Source organism: Pseudochaenichthys georgianus, chromosome 2 (genome assembly GCF_902827115.2).
Source record: "Pseudochaenichthys georgianus chromosome 2, fPseGeo1.2, whole genome shotgun sequence".
Lineage (NCBI taxonomy): Eukaryota > Metazoa > Chordata > Actinopteri > Perciformes > Channichthyidae > Pseudochaenichthys > Pseudochaenichthys georgianus.
Genome location: NC_047504.1, coordinates 11,896,362 through 11,920,388, shown reverse-complemented (window position 1 = coordinate 11,920,388; position 24,027 = coordinate 11,896,362). Strand labels below are relative to the sequence as shown.

General features: G+C 40.2%; 1 protein-coding gene and 2 long non-coding RNA genes across 3 annotated transcripts; 1 reads left to right on the top strand and 2 right to left on the bottom strand.

Annotated features, from left to right (window-relative positions):
* Positions 1-1,391: 1,391 nt before the first annotated feature.
* Positions 1,392-8,789, bottom strand: LOC117458941 (uncharacterized). Its single transcript, XR_004553462.2, has 9 exons — positions 8,711-8,789; positions 8,554-8,598; positions 8,302-8,378; positions 5,955-6,044; positions 4,948-5,072; positions 4,578-4,771; positions 4,342-4,455; positions 2,090-2,132; positions 1,392-1,495 (listed from the first exon to the last, which is right to left on the bottom strand). It is a non-coding gene; the product is annotated as an uncharacterized lncRNA (long non-coding RNA).
* Positions 8,790-12,493: 3,704 nt separating this feature from the next.
* Positions 12,494-13,320, bottom strand: LOC139435339 (uncharacterized). Its single transcript, XR_011644627.1, has 3 exons — positions 13,177-13,320; positions 12,896-12,935; positions 12,494-12,575 (listed from the first exon to the last, which is right to left on the bottom strand). It is a non-coding gene; the product is annotated as an uncharacterized lncRNA (long non-coding RNA).
* A 2,161-nt stretch (positions 13,321-15,481) lies between these two features.
* On the top strand, positions 15,482-20,255 carry LOC117456292 (ly6/PLAUR domain-containing protein 6-like). The gene is made up of 5 exons (XM_071205045.1): positions 15,482-15,585; positions 18,966-19,124; positions 19,679-19,777; positions 19,869-19,999; positions 20,184-20,255. The coding sequence occupies exons 2-5, from the start codon at positions 19,007-19,009 to the stop codon at positions 20,253-20,255; spliced, it is 420 nt and encodes a 139-aa protein (XP_071061146.1). The 5' UTR covers positions 15,482-15,585; positions 18,966-19,006.
* The last annotated feature ends 3,772 nt before the right edge of the window (positions 20,256-24,027 follow it).

The window sequence follows — 24,027 nt, the reverse complement described above, 5'->3', positions numbered from 1 at the left end:
TGCGTGCGCAACTTCTTATTTTGATCCACGCAAGTGCGTACATACAAAATGTGGACGCCAGGGGACCCCCTTTCAGCTATGAATGTGTTAATTTCCTTATCAATTAATATGCATAAAACATGTTTGTATCAATATAGCCCCACATGGATATCCAACAACTATAGAGCCATTTCTCTAACACACACAATGGGAGGCACTATGAGCTCCTAAGTAATATTTCCTTAGTGTGTGAAAAGGAATACAGCGTTAAAGTGTATAACAGTAATGGAAGAAAGCTAAGGATTATTTAAAATAGTGAGTAAAAACTATAATGTGATGAATATAACCACATTGCCAATATGCAGCATTTAATTTCCATTATCTTTTTCCCCATCTACTGTTCAAATTATACACATACAAGAAATAATGTAACGTAAAGTATTTAACTAAAGTGCATCTTCTTTTCCAGTTAAGTGGAAAACATCCATCCTTGCCACTTTAATATGAAGTCTAAAAACGACATTGGTCATGACAAACTTCTCTTAAACCTATTCCTTTTGTGATTTAAGCGTTGGGGAAGCACTACCCAAAAGGCAACTAGCAAGAGGACCCGCATGTCATAGTTAAATGATACTAAAGGAAAACAAAGTCATTTAAACTGGAGGTTTAGATCAATTGTGAAAAATGCCTTGACGTGCTTTATGGAGAAACAATTAGCAAAGATTAGTTTGGAATGAACAGACACAGGAAATAAAAAGGTAGCATGTGGCTAGAGAGATAGAAATCCACAATATCACCAAAAACTAAAATTACAGTATTGGTTTGACAAAATAAACATTTGTGCAAGTTATAGGAGAAGCTCCACATATAAACTAAAATATACACTCTAAAAAAAGAAAATACGACGGCTCTAGATCTTAAGTATTTCCAATTTGATCGATTAAATTAATCCGAGTACCCATTTAATCTGATTAACTCAATTAGTTCAGTACTACAAACATAATTTGCTTTCACCTTTACGAAGTTAAGTTGAACCAACTTCATTTTAATCGTAAAGATGGAGCGATATTAAGTTGCATTTTGTTTTGTTCTTTTTCAGTTTGAACGATTTATTCAAATGAGTTGAGTGGAATCTACTAACCCCGTGAATCGTTTTTTAGAGTGTAGGTTATTTAAGTGCATGAAGGTAGTAGGTACTGGAGATCCTAAGAACCCTTGAGAGCTGTATGTTAAATCACAAACACTATTTAAAAACATGCGTATGTACACATCCGCTTCATGTACTTTGGACTTTAAAAGGTTGCTTCAGTCACCTCTAAAGAAAGCCCTGAGAATATACAGACGGATTCTAGGTTTGGTTTGTACTGGTGGCGATGATAGTGTGTGCCCAGCAGCACAACGAGTAAGTCAAATACAGAAAACATTTTTAATTCTTTCAAAACATAATGGTTAAAATATAACGGAGCTTTTTCCTCAATTTTTTTGTTGGCACTTTCAGTTCCTATCAGTCGTTCACCTGTGAAGAGAGAGAACGCAACAAAATAAAGGTTTATATTGATAGCGCTTTTAGAGAAAAGAACAAATAAATACAGAAAGTCAAATTAAAATCAAGCAATACAAAAACAATCACACATTAAAAGCCAGATTGAAGAGGTGAGTTTTTTGAAGGTGGTGAGGTCGGTGACAGAGACAAAACATATAATGCAACAAAATAAGTGTCCCATGTGAAGTAATGACAGCCAAATAAGACTCGATATAGAATAACGAAAAGCATTTTTATTTTTAAATGTATTTCTGCTGATATTTAAATAGTATTTTTTGCAAAAGATTACCTGTATACTTTTTATATCAAGTATTTTTATTTTGAAATTCAGTTCCTGACGAACGCCAAAAAAAAAACGAGATTATGGAATTAAACCAATAAATAAAAGCAAGGATAATTGTGTTATTGGTGAGTAAATAACAGTGTGTTATTTTGAAAAGAATAACAAATTAGAAGGAAAAAAAGATTTTAAAAGTACGAGGCTCTGAGCCCCATGTGTTTTCCTCACAGACGACAACACTAAAGGTCTACAATAAAGACCTAAATGAGTATTTGGGATGTTCTTGCCTTTAGATTCTCCCAATAAGTCCAAGTCCAGAGGGTGACTTTGCTGTGAAAAAACACATTTCCACCAAAAAAACGTCAGCAACCATGTGTACACATTCATGAAGTAATCTTCGTCATAACTAGCAAACTAAACATCATGTACATGTACTGCACAAATAATCAGAAATAAAAACTCATTACTCGCATAAAATGACATCAAAACGCATTTTAATGGCCAAATGAACCTTAAAATAGGCATTTTCCACCGAGAATAACACGAAGGTCGGCCATTGTTGTTGATCACGTGGTCTGGGAGCTGTTGCAGTGTCCATAGCAACCACCTTAGCAACCATGAATGTGTACACATTCGTGAAGTAATCTTCGTCATAACTAGCAAACTAAACATCATGTACATGTACTGCACAAATAATCAGAAATAAAAACTCATTACTCGCATTCAATGAGATCAAAACGCATTTTAAAGCCAAATGAACCTTAAAATAGGCATTATGAAGGTCCATGGGACGCAAGGGGTACCCTGTACGTAATATAGCGACGGGATGGGAGTGAGAACGTGTTGCGCGCGCACACACACACACACACACACACACACACACACACACACCACACACACACACACACACACACACACACACACACACACACACACACACACACACACACACACACACACACACACACACACACACACACACACACACACACACACACACACACACACACACACACACACACACACATCTTGTCTGTTCATAGAAAGTGCCCATCAGCTTGTCTAAGTCAGCTAAAGAGATGTGTGTACGCCAGCAGAATGTACTTTGCTACAGCTGTCCTTGTCCTTCACGACTTCTGAAAGCAAAAAACACTATTTCTCTTTTCTACTTTTTAAATGTATTGATCGAGGGAGGGGGATTTTTGCTGAGCGTGTGTCCCCTTGTTCCTCAGTTCCCACCTGGGAACCGTCGAGTACAGTCTTTGATTCAGAACAACATGTGGAGGTTAGCCAAGGTGAATAGGGTAAAAAAGAGCCATTATTTTATTAAATATGTGGACATTTAGTTCACGAATAGAAATCTGTTATGTAAGGAAAAATCTAGGAAAAATCTTCATACAGATAAACAAGTCATCTAAATGTGTACTTTGGATATTTTTCTATCCACTGTTCAAAATAAGACACGTTGGGGTAGCAAAATGTCAACATGGACCCGATTGAAGATAGTACTAATAATGCACTTTTAATCAGCCGTATTAATGCAGGTGAGCAATCAGCTGACACACTTGGTGCTAATTGGGTTTACTTCCTCTTTTTGAATGTCTTACAGTCAAACTGAAAGGTTAGATACTAGGCCTTTTGTAAAACCCATACATATCAACACAAGTGTGAAAATAACCTTTTTACTAAATAACTCAATATCATTTGTTGCAAACAATCTGGTTTCACAATCAATAATATAGCAGGCAAGTACATAACAAACTTTAAATGATAAATGAAGGCTACTTTAAGGCCACATTGCATTGCAAAGGGGAGTACTGCTGTTATTTGCTGCCATCTTGTGGTGAAAATGGGAAAACGCAGGCTATAATGTATATTATATATATATTTAGTGGTTAAAAGCGCAAAAAAGGCTGTTGCATTATCAAATAAATATTGTCTCACAACATGCAGCTAATTAATAAATCCCCATTATAACTAACATTATACAATTTAACCAGTACGCGAAATACGACTGTTTGGTCCCTCGTCAATCCAGTTTTGAAAAGATGTTTTCATCTTGGTGTTTTCTCTCTCGTGTGAGCTCCACACTCTACGGTGTTGTTTACCTTCTGTGATGCGCGAGCTGATGACGTCGCGTCATCGTCATCATCACTTCACGTCAAGTCAACTTTGTGTGGACAAATGCGGGGATTATGCGGCCTGTTGATAAATATGCGGCCTTTTAAAAATCTGCGCCATTTTGCTGATTATGCGGTAAATTCTGCGATCGCAGAATCGCGTTTTTCTGGAGGGTCTAGATAGATGGAAAGTGAAAGACTTACAAGGTAGTGATTGACAGGCTAAGGGAGTCTCGTGAAACAAAGTGCTGACAAGATTAAGGTAATAGATTCAGTTCCAAGAGAACAAACTGTTGCTTAAACTGTAGGATAGAAGTGTCTGTTAAATGAGAAGATGGAAATTGAGTGAATGCAATCTAATTCCACTCTAATTCTTTTTACACCATTATGATGAAATAAACATTTGGAAAGACACTTACGGAAAAGAACGATTTTCATGGCCATTTTATTGAAGGCCCTTTTGCCGTTTACTCCCTTCCAATTGATCCTGCGTGCCACGTGTCCACCCCTCCAACAGAGGAGAGCGAAGTCGCCTAGGTGGAGAATGGAAACTGAACTGAATATACACGTCAACATTACTGCAACAAACTCAAAGACAAACAAGGCTAACATTTTGTATTGAGCATATGAAAACATGTCCCATAAAAATACTTACATGATTTGTCTTCCTTCTTTCGTTTAGAGGGTTGCGGAGCCACTCTTCGAAACGCTCCAATTCCCCATCGCTGTCGAGGGGCAATTGGAACTCTTCGGGCATCCCGTAGGTTGGGGCATGCAGGCCTGATCCTACTTTCGCCATCAACATGTTTAAAGTTCCTGCTAACTGGTTGACCTGCTGCTTAATATTTTCTAGCAGCAACAGGCCATATTTGATAGGGCAAGACCATATAATGCTTAGTCAGTTAATAGAATTTTGATATCACTCTTAAATTAAAAACTTCAAAAATATGCAAGTATAGGGGAAATGTGTGTGGGTTGGATTCGCAGAGTAACTCAAGATACAATACTATCACAATTTGTCTTACCTGTGCAGGGAATCGGGCCACTATCACCCCCAAGCCTAAATGTGGGCCTGAAGACATGCTCATGTCTGGGTGTTGTGGGAATTGTGTGAAATGACCCCTGCCTCCTTGGTCCCGACCGTCGCTGGCTATTTGGCAAAAGGCAAATCAATAGTGATTAGCAGATTATAAATAAATAAGAAAAGAAATTGGCAACACAAACATATAAACTAAAAGACTGTAATACTTATAAGACAGGTTTAAGAAATATACAGTATATATATGTTTTTGTATTCCACAGGGTGCACCCATCATTTGTCTAGCATTGAATTAAAGGATTTATAGGTTCAACAAAAAAAATATTCTTACAGTATAGCTTTGCATATGCACATACAGCGGGGAAAATAAGTATTCAACGCATCAACATTTTTGTCAGTACCGTACTTTTCGGACTATAAGCCGCGACTTTTTCCCCCATTTTGCTTGTACAGCTAACGGCCACTAGGGAACCTCCTAAATCTATGGGTTTTACAGGTAAAATTAACCACCTTTAACGCTACGGGCTCTATGACCGGTCTGCGCCCGCCACCTCTAAGGGGCGGGCTCCAGCAGGAACAGCTGGAGGCCGGAAAAGAGTGAGACAGGTAGCACGCCAAGAGAGACAGAAAGAGAGCAAGACAGACGGACAATTCAGCTGCTGCGGCTCATATGCAGGTGCGCTGTATAGTCCCAAAAGTACGGTAAACGTATTTCCAATATGGTTATTCACAGAAAATGTTGACCAGCCTTTGGTATTAACTCGAGAATCCTGAGTAAATACCAATGTCTTGTCAACATTTCCTATGAATAACCGCATTGGAAATACGTTTACTGAAACAAAATCATGCATTAAATACTTCCCCCCCCCCCCCCCTGGTCGACATACTTCATGATGCCATTGATTTTGGTAGTGCGTGGGCCTAACATTGAGAATGATGTATTAGAATAGTTCCATGTACACTTCAGGATATGTATTTGCACTAAAAACTCACCATTTAATGTGGACAATTCAGGGTAACTGAAATCTGGACTCATAGATGGTGGATGTCTTTCAGGTGGAGTAACTGTGAAAATGCCATTGCCTAATAGATGGTGGACATCAACGGAAAGCGAGAAAAAGAGAGGCAGCGTTGGCAATAGGCAGGAACAGGACTTGCAGTGGCACAGCACAAAGTAATCAACATAAGTGTATATGATAAATACATCAACAGCAATAACATACTGTTGAATCGCCATCTCTCCTAAACTCGTTCAACAAAAATCAGGAAGGGGTATTTATTGCAGGACTGTTGTAATAGACTGCATTAGCTTTCCCTAGATGTACCTAATAAACTAGCATATAAGTGTGTGTGTGGGTGCATACACACACACTAGTGTTGCACGGTGTACCGATACTTGAAAGGTACCGCGATACCCTGCCGTTAAAAACGGTACGATTCCTCCGTTTCATTAGTATCGGTACTTTAAGAATGACGGGGAAAAGTACTCCCGTGAAAAAGCGCCGTTTTAATAAGAGCCGTGTGTGTTCAGCGCTCTGCTTCCACTCCCTGCAGCCGTGCCTGCAGTCCCGCTCCTCTCAAGCACGTTCTAAGTCCCTCCCCTCTCTCGTGCACGCGGCCACGCGCTAGCTGCCAGAGCATGTGAGAAAACGAGAAGCATGGCTGCAAGTGGGAGTGCAACTGCCGCTGCGCCTCGGCTTGTTGACAGAAAAGACGCCAGAAGTCTGTGAACGGGCGGTTCAGGTGTTCAGAGCAGAGCTCCCTGTCGGAGCGGCAGAGCGTGATGTGCACTGAAAAGTTTTTCTGTCGCAATATTATCGTTGAGCAAACGTAACTAGCAAACTAGCATCACTATCTGCTAACGTTAGCTTTAGCCTTCGTTTTCTATTAGTTTTTTTCATAGGCTATAAACGGAGGTGGTATAAGTATATATCTTGTACTTGAGTAAAAGTAGAAGTACCCGGGTCTTGTACTTGAGTTAAAGTAAAAGTACCAGAATGTAGGAACAATCCTGCAATCAAAATGTTCCTCAAATAAAAGTACAAAAGTATTATCATCAAAATATAGTTAAAGTATCGACAGTAAAAGTAGAAGCACCAGAGTGTAGGAATAGTCTGTTACAGTAAAAGTACTGCATTCAAAATGTTCCTCAACTAAAAGTATTAAAGTAGCGACAGTAAAAGTAGTCATTGTGCAGATTGGTCCATTTCAGAATAATATATCTGATATGTTTTATAATGATTGATCATGAAAGTGTTCTCAAAACTGGTGAAGGTGCAGCTAGTTTGAAGTACTTTGTAGACTGCAGGGTAGCTGGTGGAGGTGCAGCTAGTCTGAAGTACTTTGTAGACTGCAGGGTAGCTGGTGAAGGTGCAGCTAGTCTGAAGTACTTTGTAGACTGCAGGGTAGCTGGTGGAGGTGCAGCTAGTCTGAAGTACTTTGTAGACTGCAGGGTAGCTGGTGGAGGTGCAGCTAGTCTGAAGTACTTTGTAGACTGCAGGGTAGCTGGTGGAGGTGCAGCTAGTCTGAAGTACTTTGTATACTGCAGGGTAGCTGGTGGAGGTGCAGCTAGTCTGAAGTACTTTGTAGACTGCAGGGTAGCTGGTGGAGGTGCAGCTAGTCTGAAGTACTTTGTATACTGCAGGGTAGCTTGTGGATTTACTCCAGGTGGAACTAAAGTCTGATTTAAGTGTTGATTATATTTCACATCATTCATCCACATCCGTGAAGTAACTAAAGGTATTAATACATGTAGTGGAGTAAAGGTACACCATGTACCTCTGAACTGTAGTGGAGTACAAAGTAGCAAAAGAAACATTGAAATACTTAAATAAAGTACAAGTATCTCAAAATTGTACCCAAGTAGTACTTGAGTTTATGAACTTAGTTACTTTACACCAGTGGCTATAAAGATAGAAAGACTAAGCACAGAGGCATGAAAATACATTTTCAAAATGCTCAACAGTGCTGCCAAAATGTTAAACTCACTGCTACACAATTAAAATAAATGCTTTTATATATATCTATATTAGATGTGACTCTTTGGCGTTTCTGTTCTTAGTAACACTGCTGCTTTAGTTGTTCTGACTGCTAAAATCATCTATTATTCCTAATTTTAAAGCCGATATTCCGTGTTTTCCTTTTTTTAAGAAAAGTATCGAAAAAGAATCGGAATCGCAATTCTTGACTTGGTATCGGTATCGAAACCAAAATGTTGGTATCGTGACAACACTAACACACATGCGCACACACACGCGCACACACACACACACGCACGCACACACACATATATTGTATACATACATTTATGAACCTGTTACATTAGGCTGAAACTTCTTACCAGTTAATGTCTCACCCACAGACGTCTTGTGTTCCAGCTGATGTCGTGTAGGTGGTGTTGGTCATGAGAATCGGCAGCTCATGGAACATATAGAAACATATCAACATATAGAAACATATCAACATATAGAAACATATCAACATATAGAAACATATCAACATATAGAAACATATCAACATATAGAAACGAAACGTGAGTGTGTGTGGAGCCATGAACGGCCACCATTAAAGGAGCCATGAAAGGTAAACTTACAGAGGCAGGGTTGTTGTGGTCGTTGGTGGTCCTGAGAATTGGCAGCTAATGGAACATATCAACATATATAAACGAAACGTGAGTGTGTGTGCAATAAAACTAATTAAAAAAAACACTGGAGTGCCACCACTAGCGGACTCATCATAGTTAGACTTACTGAAGCAGGGTGGTGGGATGAAGGGTAACGTCGTCGTCGTTTGGGCCACCGGCTCAGAGTCTGATCGTAGGTTGGGTATCTAGTCATGATGTTGAACAAGTCTTATTAAGCTGAACATCGCCACAATTGTTCTGCTATGTATCGGTACTTATTTTATTTTCTTAACGTGTGAATGACAAGCATTAAGAATAACAACAAATAGCTATTTATCTTGCATATTGTCTCGTTTGATTATGAATGTAACGTTTATATAGTGGAACTACACTGTTTTATCAAAACCAAAGTGCCACGCAGTAACTTGGTAGGCCCATGCATGTATTTCAGCAGGAAATGTGCAACCTAGATTACATTCACCAACACAGACTATATAGAAATATCTGTAAAAGTTGTTCATGCGTTACTAAGTGAATATGGCATTAACCCTCCTGTTGTCTTTGGGTCGGTTTTCATGTATTTTTGAATAAAGGTTTCCTTTCGGTGATCCAGACAGGCTGGACCAGTGGGTGCTGAACATCCGGAGGAATACATGGACCCCCAACGTTTCTTCTCGCCTGTGCAGTGCACACTTTGAGAGTCATCCCTTCAGCACGGACTCATGGCTACAGATCCTTTTAAAAAATAATAATAACTTGGTTCCATTTGTGAGTGTAAATTGTTGTTACTAATTAAATACATGTTATACATCATACAATGCTAAATAATTGTTATGGCACTGGTTGCACATCAGTGATGAGTAATGTTCTTTTGATTAAAGGCCAAATTAAGATTTTGCCAGTTAAGTATAGAAACATAGAAATCGATTTGTTTGCAAACCATCACATTTCTCTTCAATGTATGCAAAGACTCTTTATCATAGATAGAGAATTGCCATTTCCCCCCACATACTCTATGTTAAAAACAGATGAATTATATTACCTTTTTTACGTTATTTTAATAGCAACATTCATTCATCTGTTGTCATCTTATAACTTATTTATCTTAACAGCTATCACTGTAAAAAAAAAAATGATTTAATTTTACTATACAATATTTATCTTTACATTCTGTTCTTGCATATGTCTTATTATATTTACGTGTATATAGATTTCTGCCTGCACTAATTTATTATTCTTAATTTAATTTAGAATTTATTTTATTGTTTTATGTCTTATATAACTGTTGCATTGTTGGAGGAGCTCGGGACAGATGAATTGCATTGCCATTCCTACACTGTAGCCTATGTGCTATGACATAAATCCTTTGAATCTGAATCTTGGAAACACGTAATTGTTGAATGGATTAACTGCATAGTTAACATGTTGGCCCTCTATTGTCTTTTATAATGCACTCTTACATTTAAAACAACATTATTCAAAAGAAAGTTGAATATCTACAGACCTCAAAAAGTTATTTTATGTGTTTTTGTTTATTATTTTTATTAGGGAAGGAGATGCCTGAAAAACACTGCAGTGCCCACCATTTTCTATTTCACCAAAGAACAACAGTCTGGAAGGAGAAGCAGGTGAGTAACAATGACGAGGTCAGTGACACTCCTAGTTCGACTGTTAACAGCAAGGAGGAGGTTGCAGATGTCGACCATGGTAGTGGTGAAAACAGTCTTGCTGCTGATCAGAGCAATATCATTATGATACAAGGCACACCTGAAGAAGCCTTGGTTGTTCCACATGTGGAGCGTAATGACATTCCAACAGTCAATGCTTGTGAGGATGTTGGTTTGGGTAGCAGCAGCCAACAAACAAAACAAATTGGAAAACAGGCAGACTCCGCCTCTGTTCACTCTCACACTTGGGCTTTAAACCAAGACGGGTCATGCTGAATAGTTTGTGCACACATTTCTAACATGTGATCTTTCTTTCATGTAGGACGCTTGAGGGAAGTTGCAACGCCTCGGCCAATGGGATGTCTTCTCCACGTGAAAGAGATTGAAGGCATCACTTATAACTTAAGACCATTTTCCAAAAGTTATGACTTGTATTGGCTTAGATGGTAATGGATCGTATTGAGAAAAATGAAAGTGTAATCCTTAGTTACATAGGAAAAGATGTAATCGGATTAGTTTTACTTTTTTTAATAATAGGGAAACTCAGGATTACAATCTTATTCAAAACCTAAAAAGAGCAGATATATGTAAAATGATCAAATGGTACCTCTTCTCTGAAGCCGTACTGTTCTGTAGGATAATACTAATACTAATTGTGAATCTATACACCTACTGCCTGAATCTGCTATATGGTATTATATTATACATTTTAAGTAAAAAAATCATATTAATATTTCTTCTCTCCTGTGTTTATTTGCATTACATTTGATATTGAGGTAATCCAAAAGAAAAAGAAAGTTATCAGGTTACATTACTTTTATATCTTGATACTCACATGAAGTTACTGGTTGTGTTTTTGGCAAGTAGCCCTCCCAAGCCTGTGCATAAGTTATATCATTTTAATTACTGATACAGTTGTTGCACATCTTTAATTTATTTTCTCGTGTACTTAAGTCATAAAATGATTCGAAACCTTTACTTTTCATAAAATGCAAGATGTAACTTTCAATGTGGCTTTATCACATTTTCAATGTAAATAGATCTGATTAAATAAAGAGTAAAAGCACAATCTTAAATGTTGACAGTTATCATTTGCCTATGCTTATTGTTAATGTAGTGATGTTATAAACAAAATGTTGTCCTAAAGGAAATTAAGATGTTTTTTATTTGTTGACAAAAGATTTAAAGTTGATGCTCACAACATGTGGGAACATTTATGGAGAAAAATGTTTCTATTGTAAAACAAATATTTATCTGCATACTGAACAATTTAGAAACTCTCTAAAAGGTATTATCTTCTGTGACGTTACGACCCTGTAGGGATTGTGGGTATTTCACTTCATAATTACATTCTATGGTAGGCTTATGACATTGATGCCAACATACATGGGACTAGGGGAGACCTTCCTGTTGTTTGCATTGTCATGATAAATGACAGCGTAGTATTCATTGTCAAGATTTGTGTTTTTAAACTTGGGACTCTTTTCAGACTGCTCCGGCTTGGGAAAAGATTTTAGCCTTAATTTGTAATGTTTTCTGTATTGTATGGTAAGCTTATCCTTTCATTTGATAGTCCCATTTGGATGTGACAGCTAACATTTTCAGTAAGCAGTAGACAAAAGAAGTGAAAATATGAATGTAATTTATTTTCAATATTTACATAAATACATAATTATTTTAACAAATCAAATAACAAAAAACAGTCTGGGCTTAGCAAGGGCCTTAGAATACATACTCTAAAGGCCAAATCCAAAGACAGTGATACTGACATTTTAGCAGTTCACAGTCTTTGGGGGTGGTCTTTCAGGCAATTGGCTAGTGACTTAAAAAAAATATCATTTCCCCTAGGGGTGAAATGAACTCCATCTCGCAAAAACAGCCCAGGACTGTCATGTCTAATGTTGGAGTGGTCAACAATGGCACCATTTAGGCTATGAACAAAAGTAGCCATAACACTGTTAACAAACTTCCGGGCCTTGTCAATTTTGACAGGATTTGCACCAGCCCTCCACCGGCGCCTCTGGGAGAGCATGATCTTCAAGCCAGGGTGCCGATGGTGAAGCTGGTCCAGGTCCTCCTTCATCTGGTTCAGCAACTGAACACTGGGCACATCCCCCAAGTCATTGCCGCCACAGTGGATGAGGAGGACATCCGGGACTGCTCTTCCTCGCGGGGAGTAGGAAAAGAAAGGGAGGACACCTCTCCAGCACAGTCCACCCCAACCGAACCAGCACACCCTCAGGTCGAGGCCAAGGTTGCTGCCGATGGTCTCTGTAGCTCTCTGGGCTCCACGCCGGACATAGCTCCCGATTATCCATACAGTCACTATGGGAGGAAAATAAATGAGAGTAACAAATGCTTCAGATCATGAGGAACATCAAATAAAGGGTTGCTCATTTTGTTCCTTTGACAATAACATACAAAATAACTATGAAATCACACCTGTATGGTTAAAAGTAACAAGAGAGCAAAACCACAAAAAACAGATTAACAGCACACAGTTTATATATATATATATATATATATATATTTATATACTGTGTGCTGTTTATCTACAATTGTGCATACATGTATATGTATAGTATGTTTGTGTGTAATGTCAACCATCTGAAGTCCTGTAAAGTAAGCCAGGACCATCAACTTACAGGTTGTGCAGTTTGGCGTGGATCTTCTTTTTTCTTAATTCTGAAATAAATAAAAATGTTTTAATCAATATAAAAGCACCTTTCTTTTTCTACAGTCGTATTTCATTAATCACATTTAATTCACGCAACACTGGCCATATCTCTGCTAGTTTACAAAGTTTAGTTACAAATGACATTTATATTAGAAAAACGGTGAAGCACTTAAAAAACAATTGTATAGTGTAGGTTCAAGAACCTTTAAATCAAAAGGACAAGTTTTGTAAAGTTACAGGGTATCTTACCTTCAGAATATGCCGGGAACGAGGAGCAGTGACCGCAAGCTGGGTTGTTAGCATAGGTTGTTAGCTTAATACTGAATAGAGCATGTTAGCTTAGCTTCTTAGCCTGAGCTAGGTCTGGAACGTCACGCTCGGTGGCAGCAGGTCCCGCCCTGTCCCATCTCGGCTCCGCCTCAGCACCGCCTCTTTGCCCTTATTTGGAGCAGGCGGGAGAAGGCGGGAGTTAGACTCTGACGTCACTGTCGAGCCGTTAGTGGCCGACTCCGCCTACTAAGGGCTTCACGGCAACTCTGCAGAATCCTATGGGTGACGTCACGGACCCTACGTCCATTTATATATTCAGTCTATGATTATAACCAATAACTGTAACTATTGTGTGCATACTTTTTCCCCCTCCGTTTTCGGGGCTGGTCCTTTCACAGCACATTTTTTAAACTAAAATTCAATTAAAGCCACACATTCTGCTAAATGTAGTGCCACATTCAAGTTTTGATGCACAAACAATATTAACAAATACTGAATCCATAGGATACGTACAAATTGACAGTTGAACAAATGCCCTTTCTCGATTACCCAACCCCCACATGCACAAGCACACCCTCCACATGTGCAGTCTTTTACTCATATAGCACATTACAAGGACACACATGACAGCGAATCTTAAAGCTGAAGTAAATCGATGACTCCATGACACAGAAAAGGCGGCTTCACAGGGCAGATTTAACTTTGGTGAACGAGCAACACACGAATCAAGAAGCGCAAAAAGTGGCTTAACATTTCTGGGTAATGGTTCATTTCTCATAATTAATTAATTTTAAGTAAGATTTACTAACGTAATGTTGTGAATCATTCAGGCTAACTTATGCCCACCAAGATCAGTAAAAAGCAAATACTTGAAATATAAAATATACAAATTGAAATGTAATATTTAATACGCATGTGGGGATGGAAACATACTCGCATAAGTCATTTATATCGACGTCTACATTTACTACAAGTTAAACTTATGTTTGTGTGTTACCAAGTTTAATGCTGAATTGAGTCTTCAGCAAACCATCTGAGCCCGCCTTTAAAAGCACAATGCCTCCACTCACATTAACGTCACTATTCGAATTAAAAGTTCAATATTAAAGTTATACATTAATCCTGCTTCTTCTTTTTTTTACTTGACATACTGTTCCACCGTTAAATTAATATTAACTCTTCAAGGCTGTAACTTGCTCGGCTATCCTATCCACCGGCTAATGCTAACGTTAGCTTATCTAAACTATGATCAACTAACAGAGTTTTGACCAAAAAGTTCAGCATTTTGAGTCACTTGCGTATCAATCGACGCATACATACACATATAATACATATATATACCAACCACAAATACAAAAAATGTTGGCTATACTTACTTGAATTCCTTGAGTGAAGGTGCCGCCTGCGACCGTTGGCTGTCAGAGTAGGCTACTTGGATTATGGACAGTGGGCATTAGCGTAATGAAAAAATATTAATCTATCGTTTAATATTTAATTCAATCGTACAATGCCACATTACTGTAGGAGACTATTTTTGTGTTAAGTTTTTAGTTTTCAATGTTATATTTTATTTTATTTTAATGTTTCAATTCAATAATCAAAGAAATATATGAAGACATTACACCCCCATATTATTTTTGATTTGTTCCATCCCAATGATTTCTGGCGCTTGCGGCTCAAACACGGATCTGGGCCAAATCTGTAAACCAGCAAAAATACTGCACTGCTTGCAAAATGGGATGTTTAGGCTGAAAGCTCTATCTGGTGCGGATCTGGCCCACAGTCAAAACACGTGTGTGAGCTACAAACGGATCTAAAGGCTTTCGTGCGGATCCGGCCCAAAGGCAATTGCTATCTGGGAGGGGACTTGACGTCAACATCGGCCCATGATGATGGGACTCCATGACCCGTCAAACGTCAAGCTACCCCACAGCACTCCCTGGAGAAAATCTCCCCACTGTGTTGTGTATAGGAATTGCCTTGCTGCTTAAATGTGCTATAAATAAACTTGCCTTGCCTAGAATCAATTAAGTGAATGCTAAATATGTAGCCTAGTTGTTTCATAGCATTCAATGGTGGGGGTGATTGCAGAAAAAAGTCAAATATTTTGCAGAATTCAAGAAAATAAGTGCCTCATCAATCATGCATCTCAAGTAGAGCAATGGAGAAATACTTATGACAATGCTTACCTACTGGTGGTATCCACAAAACGTGTTTAAAATGTAAATATATTACTGATCCAGCTGCAGTGTTGCTGATGGGACTAGAAGTGACGTACCCGTGACGTCGCAGCCCCCTCCTCCTGCAGTTGTCCGCTGAGCAGCAGCACAGTGTAGTATTTCCATCCGAGCAGCACGCTCCTTCGGGCATATCGAGGAAATAAAGCCGGTGAGTTAAAATATAAAGTCAGTTTGCATACCGAGTCAATGTTAATGCATCAGTAAATGTCACGTATAGTGGTTAGTGAGTGCGCTAATTTATGTTCTTTTAACGATAACATCATTGAAACCCACTTTTAAATTCCGTTTGAAGTCATTTTTCTGTGAGTAACATGTTAGTATATCACAGTGTGAACACCTCTGTTGTGTTTTAATAACTTGGGGTTTAAAGTGCTGAGAAATACGCGTGTTAATGAATTAGTCTGTTATAATGTATGTGAAGTGAGGTTTAAAATGCATCTTGCATCAGAAATATACATATAATCTTTTATAATAATACTAATGAAATACATGCAGTCTACACGTGCACGAGTTGTATTTGCTACTCTGCATTGTTTGTGATTATTGTCCACATTATTCATGATAACAAATGTAATCTAGTAAAGTTCTATTTACTTGACAACAACAACAGCTAGTTTACAGTTTCAGATTGTAAATAAAAACACGTGCTCTTCATAAAATCCTAGCTTCACCTCCAACAGTTATCAAAACATAGCTTATGCGGTACTTCAGCAGTGATATAAATCAGTCTACATTCTGGACTATAACTTCCTGAAGAGTTGTTTTCTGCTTTTACTTAAACATCCAAACACTTCCTTGAAGAATAGGTTTTCAGGAGGTTGTACTAAAGACAGTAGAATTCCCTTAATGCACTCTGTTCCCCTTTGTGTGTCCGGAACATGTGCACGTGTACGGTGAATAGTGTACTTTCCATACAGTGTACCCTTGAGCCTTTTAGCTGCCTAGTAAAAAAGATTTCAGCAACCCTCACCATGAGCAGTGGTATGTCAGACGTTAAGCCCCTGCCATATGGGTCTGGCCCATCTGAGCGGCTGGATATCGGCTGGACTTCAAAGGCGACCCTGGTGGCCCGACTCTTGTATTCTTTAGACACGCATGACAAACCTGGAGTAATTAACCTTCGAGTACAGAGTTAAGTTCACCCAGATCGGTTTGCAACTGTCCTAGTGATTTCTTAAACACTCGATTCGGCTCTGATGTTCGGGGTCGAACGACGAGGAACATTTTTGGCTTAAGCTGCCGATGTTGTTTTACCATGTGATGCATTTAAGTGTGACAGAAGGAACAACTGCAGAGGCCTCGGGGTATTAAAACCATTTCTCTTTTTCTCAGCCTGGTGCGTTTAAGTGCTCCTCGTGTCCAGTGTAACATTACAACATCAGACTTGTATGTGTACCGGCAATTACCACAAGCATCACCCGTGAAAGAAAGTGTCACAAAAGCAATACAATAGCCTAATAGTATCTTTATTTAACATCACAACACACCAATGCTTCCCATCAAAAAAACACTAGATAAAAGTACTAAAACAACAAAAAGGAAATGTAGACTGGATAGATGTTAAATCAGTGCGATAAGAAACGTTGTTTGCCGTCTGATTTTGGATCAAGATGACTCCCAATATTATTTACAATGTGTTGGCTCATTCATGCGCGCCGTAAATATGATAACTCTGACAGCAGATATATATTTAAGCATATTTTCAGTGACGAGGCGTAACCTCTGACCTTCTGAAGTCTGATTTACAACTCTGCAGGGAAACTAGTTAACAGCCAATCCTGTTGATGCGAAACTTGTTTCTGGACAAAGTGGGACGCTCGTGTTCCGATAGCTGAAACTACATTAAAGAAAACTGTCTCTTCTAAATACTGTCATCAACTCGTACACTCACAATCTGCCAACGTTACCCTCTGTAGTCGGGGGGGAGGAAGATTTAGACCGGCCCTCCTTCAGATTCCTTCCGCGCCGCGACCCAGAAGGAGTGGGTCGGCGCTGATTGAACCCTCGGTGATATAGCCCCTCTGCAGTTCTAACACGGAGCCATTGTATCTAATCCCCGCACTCCAGATCTCACTCCAGGCGAGGCCTCGCGTCTCCCAGACGGCTCAAAGCTGGAGAGCTTAATCCCAAGTTTCCCTTTCAGCATACAGAATACAATTAGGAGCCATACAGTAGAGCTGAGGAGCGTCGTTAATGCAAGCAAATACACTCAAAGGCTTCTCTTTAATTAAATCATACTATATCAGGTAAGGACGTTTGTAGACTCAACAAGCTAGATTCCAAATGTGTTATACGGCTATATATAAAACCCACATTGTCTACGTGTTTCATCTGGTTGACCTGATTTATTCCCATATGCACACCGTATCCTGTAGGTTCTATGCACAGCTATGGATCAGTGTTATTGGGGCGTGCCTAATGCTAAAAAAACAACCATTTACTCAGTCAGCACAACGCCTCGGGGAGACGCGTCGATGGAGTCGGTGGCATCTGAACTCACGGCTGATCGTACACTAGTTCCCGGGCGAACCAGGTCATCTGGTAGATAATTCATTTAGAGACGTCTCAGTGAATCCAAACGAGAGTGAACTGTATGTTATTATATTTAAAAACATGACATCTAATGGAAGTCTGTTCGTAATACAGGACTTTTTTTACTGAAATAATATAATAAATAATACGTTTATTTCGTATCGCACCTTTCACAGGAATACAATTCAGAAAGTGCTTCACAAGAAAGTTCAAATTAAGACCACAGAGAATAGAATAGCACGAGGCAGACATTAAGGTGAACATAACATATGATCCACAACGACCCACATCGGTGTTGAAACGATAAACGTCACCGTGCCGTGATCAGCTGTAATACGTTCTGCATGAGGTGGTCAAGTTCATCTCTACAGTATGTGTGTGTCGCTGACTTCTCCTTTGTAGTCTGGAACACATGGAGTTCCTGCCACGTAAACACGACCGTAGTTGCAGCTGATTAAGCAATGTTTAAACGGATTAACACGGCGGCTTACAGGATACTACATTCCTCAACGAAGTCGGTCTCATAGAGAGGGATGCTGGCTTACTGTTGATTCTCCTAGTTTGAAACCACCGGTGAAATCTCCACTTTAAAAGGGAGTCGGCGTTAAGGACAATACAGACGCTTAGCGAGGAATAGCCCGATGCATAGCGGAGGAAGACCCCATCTGGGAAGTAGGACTAATGGCTGAATTCCCAGAGGGCAATGCAGGTTTCGTAATTGAAGCATAACTCATGTTCGAGTGTCACTTCCTGTGCAGCCTGGCAGGGATCCCTTTGACATTTAAATAATGAAGCGTGTTCACAGCATGAGCCACACACACAGCTGATCACTCCTATACACAATGTATTTCCACTACAACACACGACTTTGCTTTTCTCTAAAGAACACGTATGTTTTTTTATTCTCCATTCAATCCAACAGCGAAAATATGACATTCATTTGAAAGCTATCCTATGTGGTTCATGTCAGTGGCTTGGGATCCCCTTCTTCTGCAGGGCGTGTCTACCCAAGTGCATGAAGGAACATTCGGACAAAGATGGAGGCCTGGCCAACCGTGGCCTGGGTCCTGCTGATGACCAACATTGCCGATTGGCTGAAAACTGTCCAATGCCGGGACTTCACCATGACGGACATCATCCAGCTGCACCCCTCAAGTAAGAGCATATTTTAATATCTATCCGACACGTATTCCGGGCGCTGGAAGTCATTCTATAAACTGCCCATATTTTTGCAGTACTTTGAATAATCTGTATTAAGATATTAAAACAATTTACACACATCAGGCCCCCCCCCCTCTTGGTTTGCATTGGAATACTCGGAGATATTATTTTATGAAACAATCCAAAAGCCATTTAAAAAAACAACAATTGTGTTATCGTCAAGGCAACTAGATTGATGCTAACTTTTGGGGAATGACTTGAAAACATCCCTTCTTTTCAACGTTATTTGCTCCCCCCCCCCTTGCTTCTTGATTCTTTTAATCTAACTCATAGATTCCTGATGCAATGAAAGAAAGCAATTGTTATCTTGATTTGTTTTATAACTTAAAATGTAAAACACAACGGATGAAAGCAGCAATCAAACCATTCCTTTCTGGTTTTCTTTGTTTGGGTCACTTGAAAGGCGCTATAAAAATGTAATCTATTATTATTATTTAGGTCTCTTGCCTTGTATGTTTTGCATGTATCACAATCTCTGTCCTCCACAGCCACTCCTCACCCTGGGAGCTTCAAGTGTTTCACGTGTGAAGACGCGGCAGACAACTATGAGTGTAATCGCTGGGCGCCGGACGTTTACTGTCCAAAAGGTACATCGGTGTCTCCCTGTTTGCATCGGAGTTAATGCACTTCCCAAAATGCCTGCTGGTAGAATAATCCAGATTTTAAAATGTCTTCCAGATGCCAGATACTGTCACACACTGCACGTGATGGACAGCCGTGGAGACAGCGTGTCTGTGACCAAGCGCTGTGTGAGCCGGACGGATTGTCAGTTCACCGGCTGTGCTGACGTCACTGATACCGGCTGCCAGGTACGTGGAGATTTCACTGCTCTAAAGCTCCCCTATGATCCTGATGTCATGACTTTATCACAGGACATATACAGAGCCTGCCTCTGATTGGCTGAAACACCAAACAGATCGTTGCAGCATTACCCATAATCCCCTCTGTTTCAGCCCTGTTTCCAAAGTGCTGATTCTCTGTCTGCTACTTCAGATGAAAATAAGCAGCCCCTCCCCACGCTCCTCTGAGAGAGACTTGGTTACAAAGAACTCAATGGAGCTCTAGAGGAGATTCAGGTGATAAGGAGGGGGGGGGGGTACCTTGGTTGCTGATTGGCTAATGGTTACTCAAGACAACACATCGTTATGACATCATAAAGTGGCCAAAATCTGATCAGCTCATTTTCAGACAGGTTTTTATAGAAATGGATCAAAAAGAGAGAAAATCTTTGTTCCTGAAACTTTCAGAGTCTCTTTCCACAGAGGGGACACATGTTGATGTAGAAGAGACATGGAGAAGAGGGGACACATGTTGATGTAGAAGAGACATGAAGAAGAGGGGACACATGTTGATGTAGAAGAGACATGAAGAAGAGGGGACACATGTTGATGTAGAAGAGACATGAAGAAGAGGGGACACATGTTGATGTAGAAGAGACATGAAGAAGAGGGGACACATGTTGATGTAGAAGAGACATGAAGAAGAGGGGACACGTGTTGATGTAGAAGAGACATGGAGAAGAGGGGACACGTGTTGATGTAGAAGAGACATGGAGAAGAGGGGACACATGTTGATGTAGAAGAGACATGAAGAAGAGGGGACACATGTTGATGTAGAAGAGACATGGAGAAGAGGGGACACATGTTGATGTGGAAGAGACATGGAGAAGAGGGGACACATGTTGATGTAGAAGAGACATGAGGAAGAGGGGACACATGTTGATGTAGAAAAGACATGAAGAAGAGGGGACACATGTTGATGTAGAAGAGAGATGAAGAAGAGGGGACACATGTTGATGTAAAAGAGACATGAAGAAGAGGGGACACATGTTGATGTAGAAGAGACATGAAGAAGAGGGGACACATGTTGATGTAGAAGAGACATGGAGAAGAGGGGACACATGTTGATGTAGAAGAGACATGAAGAAGAGGGGACACATGTTGATGTAGAAGAGACATGGAGAAGAGGGGACACATGTTGATGTAGAAGAGACATGAAGAAGAGGGGACACATGTTGATGTAGAAGAGAGATGAAGAAGAGGGGACACATGTTGATGTAAAGAGAGATGAAGAAGAGGGGACACATGTTGATGTAGAAGAGACATGGAGAAGAGGGGACACATGTTGATGTAGAAGAGACATGAAGAAGAGGGGACACATGTTGATGTAGAAGAGAGATGAAGAAGAGGGGACACATGTTGATGTAAAAGAGAGATGAAGAAGAGGGGACACATGTTGATGTAAAAGAGAGATGAAGAAGAGGGGACACATGTTGATGTAGAAGAGAGATGAAGAAGAGGGGACACATGTTGATGTAAAAGAGACATGAAGAAGAGGGGACACATGTTGATGTAGAAGAGACATGAAGAAGAGGGGACACATGTTGATGTAGAAGACACATGGAGAAGAGGGGACACATGTTGATGTAGAAGAGACATGAAGAAGAGGGGACACATGTTGATGTAGAAGAGACATGAAGAAGAGGGGACACATGTTGATGTAGAAGAGACGTGGAGAAGAGGGGACACATGTTGATGTAGAAGAGACATGGAGAAGAGGGGACACATGTTGATGTAGAAGAGACATGAAGAAGAGGGGACACATGTTGATGTAGAAGACACATGGAGAAGAGGGGACACATGTTGATGTAGAAGAGACATGAAGAAGAGGGGACACATGTTGATGTAGAAGAGACGTGGAGAAGAGGGGACACATGTTGATGTAGAAGAGACATGGAGAAGAGGGGACACATGTTGATGTAGAAGAGACATGGAGAAGAGGGGACACATGTTGATGTAGAAGAGACATGGAGAAGAGGGGACACATGTTGATGTAGAAGAGACATGGAGAAGAGGGGACACATGTTGATGTAGAAGAGACATGGAGAAGAGGGGACACATGTTGATGTAGAAGAGACATGAAGAAGAGGGGACACATGTTGATGTAGAAGAGACATGGAGAAGAGGGGACACATGTTTATGTAGAAGAGACATGGAGAAGAGGGGACACATGTTGATGTAGAAGAGACATGAAGAAGAGGGGACACGTGTTGATGTAGAAGAGACATGGAGAAGAGGGGACACATGTTGATGTAGAAGAGACATGGAGAAGAGGGGACACATGTTGATGTAGAAGAGACATGAAGAAGAGGGGACACATGTTGATGTAGAAGAGACATGGAGAAGAGGGGACACATGTTGATGTGGAAGAGACATGGAGAAGAGGGGACACATGTTGATGTAGAAGAGACATGAGGAAGAGGGGACACATGTTGATGTAGAAAAGACATGAAGAAGAGGGGACACATGTTGATGTAGAAGAGAGATGAAGAAGAGGGGACACATGTTGATGTAAAAGAGACATGAAGAAGAGGGGACACATGTTGATGTAGAAGAGACATGAAGAAGAGGGGACACATGTTGATGTAGAAGAGACATGGAGAAGAGGGGACACATGTTGATGTAGAAGAGACATGAAGAAGAGGGGACACATGTTGATGTAGAAGAGACATGGAGAAGAGGGGACACATGTTGATGTAGAAGAGACATGAAGAAGAGGGGACACATGTTGATGTAGAAGAGAGATGAAGAAGAGGGGACACATGTTGATGTAAAAGAGAGATGAAGAAGAGGGGACACATGTTGATGTAGAAGAGACATGGAGAAGAGGGGACACATGTTGATGTAGAAGAGACATGAAGAAGAGGGGACACATGTTGATGTAGAAGAGAGATGAAGAAGAGGGGACACATGTTGATGTAAAAGAGAGATGAAGAAGAGGGGACACATGTTGATGTAAAGAGAGATGAAGAAGAGGGGACACATGTTGATGTAGAAGAGAGATGAAGAAGAGGGGACACATGTTGATGTAAAGAGACATGAAGAAGAGGGGACACATGTTGATGTAGAAGAGACATGAAGAAGAGGGGACACATGTTGATGTAGAAGAGACATGGAGAAGAGGGGACACATGTTGATGTAGAAGAGACATGGAGAAGAGGGGACACGTGTTGATGTAGAAGAGAGATGAAGAAGAGGGGACACATGTTGATGTAAAAGAGACATGAAGAAGAGGGGACACATGTTGATGTAGAAGAGACATGAAGAAGAGGGGACACATGTTGATGTAGAAGAGACATGGAGAAGAGGGGACACATGTTGATGTAGAAGAGACATGGAGAAGAGGGGACACATGTTGATGTAGAAGAGACATGAAAAAGAGGGGACACATGTTGATGTAGAAGAGACACGGAGAAGAGGGGACACATGTTGATGTAGAAGAGACATGAAGAAGAGGGGACACATGTTGATGTAGAAGAGACATGAAGAAGAGGGGACACATGTTGATGTAGAAGAGACATGAAGAAGAGGGGACACATGTTGATGTAGAAGAGACATGGAGAAGAGGGGACACATGGTGATGTAGAAGAGACGTGGAGAAGAGGGGACACATGTTGATGTAGAAGAGACATGAAAAAGAGGGGACACATGTTGATGTAGAAGAGACACGGAGAAGAGGGGACACATGTTGATGGAGAAGAGACATGAAGAAGAGGGGACACATGTTGATGTAGAAGAGACGTGGAGAAGAGGGGACACATGGTGATGTAGAAGAGACGTGGAGAAGAGGGGACACATGTTGATGTAGAAGAGACATGAAAAAGAGGGGACACATGTTGATGTAGAAGAGACATGAAGAAGAGGGGACACATGTTGATGTAGAAGAGACACGGAGAAGAGGGGACACATGTTGATGGAGAAGAGACATGAAGAAGAGGGGACACATGTTGATGTAGAAGAGACGTGAAGAAGAGGGGACACATGTTGATGGAGAAGAG